The 11,758-nt window shown below is 37.9% G+C and overlaps 1 protein-coding gene across 12 annotated transcripts in view; it reads left to right on the top strand.

Moving 5' to 3' along the window:
* Positions 1 to 11,758, top strand: part of gtdc1 (glycosyltransferase-like domain containing 1) — a 370,690-nt gene that overhangs the window by 299,355 nt on the left and 59,577 nt on the right. For 9 of the 12 annotated variants that reach the window (XM_043694107.1, XM_043694112.1, XM_043694114.1 and 6 more), the window contains 2 exons: positions 5,824 to 5,894; positions 8,601 to 8,692. In XM_043694107.1, the coding sequence (XP_043550042.1) occupies positions 5,824 to 5,894; positions 8,601 to 8,692 (163 nt within the window). Of the gene's footprint in view, positions 1 to 5,823; positions 5,895 to 8,600; positions 8,693 to 8,976; positions 9,074 to 11,758 lie in introns of all 12 variants that reach the window. The other 3 variants (XM_043694111.1, XM_043694110.1, XM_043694109.1) reach the window with 2 other exon arrangements.

The following is an 11,758-nucleotide window of genomic DNA, read 5'->3' as shown; positions in this document are numbered from 1 at the left end:
TGCATTTATCTGAATTAAACTCCATCTGCCACTTTTCAGTCTTTGGCCCATCTAGTCCAGATCCTGTTGTAATCTGTGGTGACCTTCTTCGCTGTCCATTACACCTCCAATTTTGTTGTCATCTGCAAACTTACTAACTGTACCTCTTATGCTTGCTTCCAAATCCTTTATGTAAATGACAAAAAATAAAGGACCCAGCACCGATTCTTGTGGCACTCCACTGGTCACAGGCCTCCAGACTGAAAAACAACCCTCCACCACCAAACAGTCAGGGAGAGATTGAAGGACCAATATGTCAGCACATCTCACATCTCAGTATTAGTGGATTTCAACTTACCCAAATAATAGTGGATGTCACATTGCCCAATATTAATTGCAATAGATAGGGTGTGAAAGGTAAGAAGGGGACAGCATTCTTAAAATATATTCAGTCGAGATTTTTAAACCAGCAAATTGAAAGTGAGGGAGTGTTGCCAGACTTAATCTTATGGAACGAAGTAGGCAAATGGTAGAAACATCAGTGGGGAGCATTTTTGTGATGGTGATCATAACTTCATAAGCTTTATGGTCATTGTGGAAAAGATCAAATATGGACTAGAAATGAAGGACCTGAATTGAGGCAGGTTGATTTTAATGTAAGACAAAATTTGGCCAAAGTGGACTGGGAGCTGCTGCTTGTCGGAAAATTTGCATCTGAGCAATAGGATTCATTCAAAAAGGAAGCATTGAGAGTAAATGTTCCTGTAAAGGCAAAGGGTGAGACCAGCAAGTCTCGAGAATCCTGGGTGTCATGGGATGTACAAGATTGGGTCAGGTTAAAAAAGGAAAATATGGCAGATACTAATGGCTCAAAGCAGCAAAAGCCCTAGCAAGGTATTCAAAGTGCAGGGGCTTGCTTAAAAATTAAAGCAGGAACATGAACAAGAGGCATGGAGAAACACTGAAGAGTAAATTAATAGAAAATCTATATTGCTGTAAAATAATAAAATATATTAGGGGACAAGTTATAACTAGGGAAAGATCAGGGTCCATTAGGGACAAAAGGGACAATCTGTGTGGAGCCGAAGACATAGATGAGATTTTAAATGAATATTTTGCATCTTATTGGAAGGACTAGCAAGGCAAAGAGCTACATTGTGAATGGTGAACCCTAAAGGTTACAAAGGACCATATGGACCTTGGTGCTCATGAATTTGGATCCATGAACTTAGCAGGACAGGTTGATGTGGTGGTTAAGAAGGCATATGGGGCACTTGCCTTGACTTGTCAAAGCATTGAATACAACAGCAAGGAGGTTATGATAGAGCTTTATAAAACATCAAATATGGCACCGTTGAAGTACTGTGTACAATTCCTGGCCACCACAATATCGGAAGGATGTGGTTGCACCAGAGAGTGTGCAGACAAGTTTCACCGGGATGTTGTGTGAGGATTTCAGTTACAAGGAGAGAGACTAGATAGATGAGAATGAAGGGGAACCTAACTGAAGTGTACAAAATGATGAGTGGCATAGACAAGGTAGATAGGAAGAAATATGTCAATAAACAGTGGACATAGATTTAGTGAAAGTGACTGGAAGTTGAGAGAAGATTTCTGGAATTTATATTTACCCAGTATCAGGTGCATTGGAACTCATTGCCTGAAAGGACGGTAGAGGCAGGAACACATAACATTTAAGGAGTTTTTAGTGAACATGTGAAATGCCATTGCATGCAAGCCTGTGGACCACATGCTATAAAGTGGAATTAGACTAGGTTGATGATTGACGTGGGCAAGTTGGAATGAAGGGCCTCTTTCCATGTTGTAAAACTCTGAGTATTTCTATTAATTGCCTCAGGACAATAAGATTGTTGTCTTTTCGAAAGATGGCTCCTGAGGATTGGCATCTTGGAACTTGATTGGATCCAGTCTAGATGGTGAAGCGGTGGAGGAGAGATGGTGGTGCAGGTGTCATTGATGATGATAAGCGGGCTCAGGTCTGATGGACTATCTTTAAACTATATCTTTCTTTTTCCTTATTCTTGAATTATTCAAAATAATACCAAATCATGGCAACAAATGAAAGCTTTTCATTTGTATGTTATTGTACTGTTACTGTAAAATACATGTGAGAATAAATCATTCATTTGGACTAAAGGAGAGTTGTTGGCATCAAAGAGAATATGCCAGTATGACTTATTTGAATTGTTAGTCCACCACACACACATGTTTGTGGCTGAATGAAGTTGGAAATGCTCTCCTCCACCTCTTAAAAACAATTTTTTTTAAAGAAAAGCTCTTTAATTTATTCTGCTAGTTTTTCTTTATTCTGTTAGTAGATGGTGTAGGGACAATGAGGTAGACATAGCCAGGATTAGCTGTGCTTCACGAGTAACAAGACCACTGAGAAGAGGATGGATGAAAGCTGTGGTTGAATTATCAAACATGTACCATTGTACCAGAGAAGTCTGGCTGCACAGACTTTAGAGCATAGTATAATTTCATGGCCATAGCAATTCTGTTAAGCAATAAAAGTATGAAGATGGATTTATTTGAAATTCCTTGTCCACTATTTTAGCAATAATAAATAGGTTAATGTCTCTGCTGAAATAGCAGACAGTGATTTCATGAGACCTCGTAATTTCAAGGTCACTCAAAAGTAGTCAAATATGTATTTACTTGGTATGGTAACACTGTGCAACCTTTATACATGATGTAAAACAAGAACAATAATGGATTTCTGGGAGCGATTACAAGGCCACCAGCCTGCTTCTAGGGCTCAGGTAATCTGTATTACTTCCCTTCTGCAGAGATTTGAATTCATTCTAGGATTCTAACTCAGTACTGCATTGTTGGTGGCCATCTTTCAGATGAGATGCCCTACCTGTACTTTCAAGATTCCATGACACTATTCAAAGTTCCCTCTAGTGTCTGTTCACAATTTGTTTTTAACCAGTAATACTAAACTACCTTATCTGGTCATTTGTACTTGGTTGTCTGTGAGATTGTTACACGTTTACATGTAGTGCATGAAATGTGGTAGACAAAGGCTATCATGTAATAATAGGGACAAAGCATATTGGAGTGTCATGAGATCATCATGTTTTTATGTAAATAAATGTAAATGTTATCATCTGTCTTCAACACTCCAGGGGCTTTTAAATCTCAAGCATGGCACTGTTTTGCTGAAATCTTGATTTATCTCATCGTCTTTGCTCCTCATTTCAGCTCTATTCCCACTCTGAGCTGTAGCAATGTATTGTTGAGTATGAACTATAGCCATGTTCTGATTGGTTTCTGACAGCTGCAGTTAACAGTTATGTGCACCATAGAGTCATAGTCATACAGTGCAGAAACCAGTCCATGTTGAACATAATCCGAAACTAAACTAGTCCCACCTGCCTGCTCCTGGCCCATATCCCTTCAAACCTCTCCTATTCATTTATTTATCCAAATATCTTTTAAATGTTGTAATAGTGCCCACATCCACCACTTCCTCAGGAAGTTCATTCCACAGGCGAACCACCGTCTGTGTAAAAAAAAAACTTGCCTCTCATGTCTTTTTTAATTCTTTCTCCTATCACCTTAAAAATATGCCCCCTAGTCTTGAAGTCCCCCATCCTAGGGAAAAGATATCTATCGTTAACTCTTTCTATACCCCTCATGATCTTATAAACTTCTATAAGGTCACTTCTCAACCTCCTGTATAGGCTCCAGTGAAAGAAGTTCCAGCTTTTCTTTATAACTCAAACTTTCCATACTCAACAGCATCCTGGTAAATCTCCTCTGCGCCCTCTGCACCCACTGAAGCTTAATATTATCCTTCTTATAATTCAAACAAGCAAGGAGTAAAATTATGAAGAAAATTGCTGCAAAGTTTGCATTGCTTTTCAAAATTATTTTCATAGATGCTCACCAAATCCTGATAGATGTTTGTATAAATTCCTTTGTTGGCGCGATAATTTAGTTTTGTTGTAACTTTTAAATTTAGTAAAAACTTAACTCATCGATGATAATTGAGTGGGGAATCATTTTATTTGATTTTTATTTTCTTAACACTGGAATCTGAGCAATATGAGACAAAATAAATATAACACTTTCAGCAGGTTGTTGCTCGGGCTGCAGACAGGTTTGAATTGACCATGATTTCCAGATCATGTGAGTATCGCTGTAAATCAGGATTGGATTGCAACCTAAAATCCAAAAATGTTTTTCAAAAAAGGGCAAATAACAATATATAAAAATGTGAAAGCCTATTACAGCAATACGCAGAAAAAAAAAGTACATGGACTGGATTTTCCAAGGAGTCTCTCAATGCAATGAAAGAGCATCATTTTTTTCTGAGAATCTGACTTGGGCTCCTTCAGAAATATGAAGCCGTTTTTCCATTCTGACAAGCTGTTGATAGTCAAAAGAAGGAAACCATGTCCCTTTTTTTCACAGCAGTCAGTTGCCATGCTCTGAAACTATTGGTCCAGCATCACAGACAGCCACCTTCACAATATTGCTAAAATGGTAAGACTCAGGTGAGGGTGCCAGGTGTTCAGGATGATAGGAGCTAACGGTGCCAAGTAGGTATGGAGTAGGGTGCAAGATGGAAAGGAAGCCAGGTCACAGATGAAGTGTTTAGGATAGATTGACGTGAATGCAAAATATCTGATCCAGCGGGGAGCAAGAGATGATCGGGTCCTCCAATGGGGTTGGAAAGTTGGAACCTGGTGGAGGGTGGGCAGGAAATGCAGGGAAGGAGAAGTCCTAGGTTCAGCAGTAGGGCAAGAGAGTTACTTCCCAAGTACGGAGGGAACGTGTCATGGGATGAGGATTTGGCGGGGGGGGGGGGGGGGGGGGGAGGAGACTGCAGGTCCCAGGTGATGAGGACGTGACAGGCAGGGTCTGAGGTGTTAGGTGTTTGAGAGAGTGTAATTAAGGGAATGTAGGGTAAACTGGGGTCAGTTGAAATGTTACCCACCGTCTAGATTAGGTTTCAATATCCTTAACTTTTTCTGAGTAACTGTGTACTTAGCTGCAAATGAACCCTTCAAAATTCTCTGGTTTAAATGAATTCCTTTGGAGATTTTCCAAGCGTAGGGGAGCTGTTCAGCAGGATTTTAAATTTCCCAGCAATTCCATTGACTACTATAATGGGGATTCCTTAGTGTCCCCAAGCGCAACTTCCATCTATGCTTCAGAAGAGAGTTTCTGGGTATCGGAAAATCCAGACCATTATTGTCCACAATTTAACTTTCAAACTGCTTCTGATTGTAATTTTCAGTGGTTTACTTCAAAAATGTACAATTTGTACTAATGCACAACAAAATCTGCAATTTTATGATAAATGTTTTTTTTAAATTAATTTGAAATTACTTTAATGCAAACCATGACCACAGTCCCTATTTGAAAGAGCTCCTGTTTTCTTGGTTAGGTTTTGTATACCAAGATAGCCACATTATTGCTGAGGAACAATTGGTTTACTACCAATAGCTGACCACTTCCCTGTAAACAAAAAAGAAAAGTGGAGGGTTTTTTTATATCATGTACCTCAACCCAATCAATATCCAGTTACGGTACAGCTATGTTAGAAACTTTAGAATAGTGTCAATCCAGAGCAGGAAAGTGAAGGTAATAATTGTGCCAAGAATTCTGTATTGCAAGATGGTTCCTAGTTGCTGCAATATAGTTAGTCATGCTAATAAGGACTAACTGATCACTTCATATATTGTTGGAATTTTAAGACTCGGTAGCATATAGTATTCCTTATGATGTGTAATTTTATGAGTATATTTTTGCTGATATCACACCTATTGTAATTCTTCAAATAACTTGTTGAATGTTTTAATTTGTTAGGTTGGAAGCAGTTCACTGTGGTTGCTATCCATTGTGTCCTAAAGCCTTAGTTTATCCAGAGATATTTCCAGGTAATCTTCTTGTGTGAACAAATATTATTGACAAGCTTGAAAGTCACTATTATTCTGTCAAGGTGGCTGCGTACCTTGATGGCTGGAGCACTATGATCAAACAGTTCTTCATTCTCCTCTTTCCACCCACCCCACTCCACTCCTTAACCTCACAGCAATGTAACCTTCTGGGAGAGGCAACAAATCAGAGGATAAACTATGACTGCCTGCAACAAAAACTTGCATCTATATCATACTGTTAGCCCACTAAGTTATAATAGAGACAACTCACAGGAACAATTATTCTGTAAATTTTACACCAAGCCATATGAAGCAGTAAGATTACCATCAAGTTTGTATAAAGAGGCAGGTTTTAATGAATTACATGAAGCAGGAGAGAGCAGTAGAAAAATGGCGAGGTGTAGGTTAATTGCAGAGTTAAGTCCTAGACAGCTGAAAACAGTGCCACAAATGAAGTAATGGCTAAAATCAGGGGTGGACAAGAGACCTGGAGCAAAATGTTGAGAACTTTGAGAGTTGTAGCCTTAATGAGGTTAGAGGTGGAAAATTGAAATCCAAAGATTTGGAATCAAGGAAAACTTTGGGAGGCAATGTAAGTCAACAGGTGCATGAACGTGTGACAGGGAAAAGAACCTTGAAAATCCTCTACTATTCCTTCTAGTAATCAAAACTAATTTAAGAAATAACATGGATCATGTGTTATCTGTGAAGGCATTTATCTTTTCAATGATGATATCTCTGTCCCAGTCAAATTCTAGGCCCCTTGAAGGTACGCAGAGTCATCACCAAATCCCCCTGCCTCTCAAAAGATGTTAAATAGAAATTGTGACTATACAGTATGTTTTACAAAACTTAGGCAAATGTATTAAATTTACTTTAGAAAAATATTGTCAGTAACAAATGTGAAAAGAATATGAAGCAAGCATAAAAGTTGAAAAGTGGGAACTTAAAATCCTGGTTCAATGAAGTTAATACCATTGACTAAATTAAGCTAATGAAGGCTAGCAAAAAAAAGGCCTTTCAGTGGGAAAACTTTGTTCATTTGGACAACATGTAGAACCCAAAGAATCTTCCAGTTCTTCATTTCACATCTTAAGTTTATGTAATCAGAAAATTGTCAATACCTATCAGTAATTAAATTTTAAAATGTAATATTTTTCAAATTTTCTTATGCATAATTACAAGATTAAATATATCCCTCCTTCAAAGGAAGTGAGCAATAGAAATGTTTGATCTACAAAATAATGGTATATGAATAAAATAATTTAGAATTGCATTGGATCTATGACATAGAAAAGTCCGTTTCAGCCCAATAGTTTGTGTTGTTGTTTATCCTCCACATAAAATCTAACCATACTTTACCTAAGTCATCTTTGCATGTCCCTTTTTGTGTCATACCTGACTTTCTTTTATATCAATCTGTGCCATTTTCCTATACTTCATGGGGTATCAAGTTCCACATTCTAACTACTCTCTGGTTAAGAAGCTTGGCTAGTTTCTTAATTGGATTTATTAAATACTTGATTAGATGTTTTGAATTTTTTGCTGAATTTAAAATTTACAAAGAATTTTATTGTATATTAGACTGTTTGTTATTTGCGATGTAGAGAACACTAAAATTCCCCTCTTCCTTTATACAATAGGTTTCTCTTAGTAAAATGCACCATTTTATCAGTTGGTTATGGATTACCAGAGTCTTTTACCCAGCTTTTACAAGCAAGTTAGTGCTGGGTTTACTGTACTGCTACACTGCCAATTGTGCACTCCAGTCTCCACCACAAAACTTTCATTTCTTTAAGCACCAAGTTTAAAGCCAGCATGAATTCAGAACCACAACTGCAAACTATGGTCAAACTCCAGGCCAAGATATACATTTTTCTATCCCTGGGATACTTGTCTGTCTGGCATTTTGAAGTGCCAGTGAGTTGAAGTCCATTTTGAAGATGTCTCTTTAATACGACATGCCCAATAAACACAGTGTGCAGACACCTATTTTGCTATTTGAAGACACGGGCCACAAAATTTATTCGAGCTGTTCCTGCTCCACCAGCATCATTGTTATATGAAGTGAAATAATCACGATCGAGCGAGAGTGATTCCAGGGAATTGCTTACCCTTGACTTTAACACAGCATTTGGTGTGATGAGGTGCATTTCTATCCACATTGAAAATGACACAAATAAAAACTAAAATATTTCAATGTGAAGTACCAATTAAACCTGTACTATCTGTTGTACAAAGTTTCAATTCTGGCAGGAGTGTAGGTTCTCATCAAAGGGTTAGCATTTGAAGGTCAATTATATCCAACATCAATTTCTCTCCAAGCCACTCACATTCTGACTTTGAACTATATCACTGTTCCATCATTGTTACTGGGTCAGTATCTTTCAATGCCCACCCCCCACCCTCCCTTAAAAAAAAGCATCACGAAATACATTGGTTTAAGAAGGCAATTCTTCACCACCACCCCGAGGACAATTAGCAATCATTAGTTAATGCTGGCCTAGCCAGTGGCACCCACTTTGTTCAACAATGAAACAAACATAACGTGTTTCCAAACATCCATTCTACTGGACCTAATATCATGGCAATGTTCTATCTACATTAAATCTCCATAGAGAACTAAACACAGTTTGAATTAATAAAGTATCTTGATTTTTACATACTTAGATGATTGTTTCACAAAAACTTCTAATTTACTTACAGATGTGTATCTATACTCTACACCGCAACAATTATTTAAGAGACTTCAGACTTTCTGCAAAAGACCTTATCTTGCAAGAAGGAATGCTATTAAGGTAATTTATTTAATTAATTATCAGGAGGAAAAGGTACCTGGGCAACCTTGTGATTTTCTACAAGTTTCATTTGCAAGCTCCTGCCTATGACATTACATGATAAAGTACTGAATTGAAGAACATCTGAACTTTTTCTTTTTTCTTGATTTTGTAATCGCATAATTAGAACGCAGCCAAACATTTTCAATACTAGACAAAAATTGCAATTGTTCAAAAAAGTTTGCTTCGAATTGCTAACTGAATTCAAAAATTTTGAGAGAATTCTATGATTTCTCTTTATTTAGATTAGGATGAACAGGAATTGGCTGGTTCCTCTGTGGTACATTAGCAACAACAAATGTTGAGACAGTGAGTTAATTTGAGATGGTTTGACCTTGCATGGTATGTGAAATGAAAACTCAATTTGTCTTTTTTGATAGTTCTCAAGTCCATTCAATATTTTCAATTTTTTTAAATGGTTACAAATACGTCCACAGAAATTGCTGGAAAAGCTCAGCAGATCCAGCAGCATCTGTAGAGAGAAATCATAATTAACATTTTGGGTCAAGTGAACAGACCTGCTGAGCTTTTCCAGCAATTTCTGGTTTTGTTTCTGATTTACAGCATCTGCAGCTTTTTTTTTTATTGAGACTACATCCTTCTTGCTTCAGTTGTTTAGCTAATCTTCATGTTGATGACAAGCAGAAAGCGGTTTTCCAGTGTATTTCATTGTCAGCCATTTTGAAACTTAGGTTCAGTTAAAAACAACTTATCACGGCAAGCCCAATGGTAAATATGAAAAAGTTTGAAGGGTATCCCATTAATTCATTCTCTCTTCATTTTTGTTTGAAATGTCTGGGTCATTTGTTCAAGTCATGGTCTCTTTCAGTTTTTAACATGTTAATGCACAGGTATATCTTAAAGGGAACGTTTTCTGCAGCACAGCTTACAAGGAACTTTGTGTTTCTGGAAAATTCAGAAAATATTTTTAAAATGATATTTATGTTCAATAATGATTTGTTTTATCAGATTAGATTCCTTACAGTGTGGAAACAGGCACTTCAGCCCAACCAGTCCACACCGACCCTCCAAAGAGTAACCCACCCAGACCCATTTCCCTCTGACTAATGCACCTAACACTATGGGCAATTTAGCATAGCCAATTCACCTGACCTGCACATCTTTGGACTGTGGGAGGAAACCGGAGCACCCGGAGGAAACCCACACCAACACGGGGAAAATGTGCAAACTCCACACAGACAGTCGTCCGAGGTTGGAATCAAACCTGAGACTCTGGTGCTGTGAGGCAGCAGTGCTAACCATTGAGCCACCGTGCAGCCTAAATTCTTGAAAATAACTGGCTACTACCAATTGAACTGAAGTCATCAACAAAACTACATCTTGTGTACTTTATAATAGTCAGAGAAAACTAAGAGACTAAATCTGTGAATTAGATTTTCTAAAAGTAAACTCTTTTCCTCCTAAAGTAATTATATCAACTAGGTAAACAATGAACAAACAAATTAAAAAGCAAAACTTCATTCAGTTGGCAAGTTTTCATTTGATGATATGGAGAGCCTTTATATTCTGCAATTGTTTACATGCTTTTGGGATTGCAGTTCTATTAGAATTGTTTTGATAAGGAATATGATGACATTGAATACATGTAGTAGAATATTGTTATATGCAGTCAACTGATGTTGGTATTAAACAGATGCTTACATGCAATAAGACAAACCTTTCAAGGATTACATAACTTATGCCTACAACTGAGGATTCAGCTATCAACTTTGAATAAATATGAATTTACAGTATTATAGTTGCTTCTGTTAGAGACAGCTGTATTACTGCATACATTGTTGCCATTATTCTTCAGAATTATATGGGATGTTTTGTTATTCTTTCCTGTGATGTGGGCATTTTTTGGCAAGACTAGCAAGGCCAGCTCAATGCAGATTTTCAACATATATTCATATTGCTTTTCAGGCAGGAATGGATAATAAAAAAATGATAAAAGCTATATTATTTGGTCAGACTGTTTTCCCAAAACTTCAAAACAATGCAACAGCTTAAAAATCAGTAATTACTGCTCCAAGAAATCAAGGAAATCACTTCCAACACCTTAAAACCCTTAAAAAAGGACCAGCTCTTATAGCCATAAATTTCGCCCATCCTTGAGCAAAATGACTTGGTGAAAGTCTAGATTAGAGTGGTGCTGGAATGGCACAGCAAGTCAGGCAGTGTCCGAGGAGCAGAAAATCAACATTTCTGGCAAAAGTCCTTCTTGGTGGACCACTTCTGAGGTGTATTAAGAGTCATGTGACTGAATCTATAGTCACATCTAGGGCAGATAGGTAAGGATGACAGATTTTCTTTCCTAAAGAATATTAGTAAACCAGATTTATTTTTATGACAATCAATATGCTGGACTTGCACATCGACAACAGTGAATTGATGGGGTGCATAGGTTAGAACTTAGAATATAGAAAAATACAGCGCAGTACATGCCCTTTGGCCCTCGATGTTCTGCCGATCCAAGCCCACCTAACCTACACTAGCCCACTATCCTCCATATGCCTATCCAAGCAGTGGGAGAGTCCACCACTGATACTGGCAGGGCATTCCATGAACTCACAACTCGCTGAGTAAAGAATCTACTAACATCTGTCCTATACCTACCACCCCTTAATTTAAAGCTATGCCCCCTTGTAATAGCTGACTCCATACGTGAAAAATTGTTCTCATGGTCAACCCTATCTAAACCCCTAATCATCTTGTACACCTCTATCAAGTCACCCCTAAACCTTCTTTTCTCCAATGAAAACAGCCCCAAGTGCCTCAGCCTTTCCTCATACAATCTTCCTACCATACCAGGCAACATCCTGGTAAACCTCCTCTGCACCCGTTCCAGTGCCTCCACATCCTTCCTATACTATGGCGACCAAAACTGCACACAATACTCCAGATGAGGCTGCACCAGAGTCTTATAAAACTGCAACATGACCTCAGTACTCCAGAACTCAATTCCTCTACCAATAAAAGCCAGTACGCCATATGCCTTCTTCACCACACTATTTACCTGGGTGG

Source organism: Chiloscyllium plagiosum, chromosome 7, assembly GCF_004010195.1.
Source record: "Chiloscyllium plagiosum isolate BGI_BamShark_2017 chromosome 7, ASM401019v2, whole genome shotgun sequence".
NCBI lineage: Eukaryota > Metazoa > Chordata > Chondrichthyes > Orectolobiformes > Hemiscylliidae > Chiloscyllium > Chiloscyllium plagiosum.
This window is presented reverse-complemented; position numbering and strand designations above follow the sequence as displayed.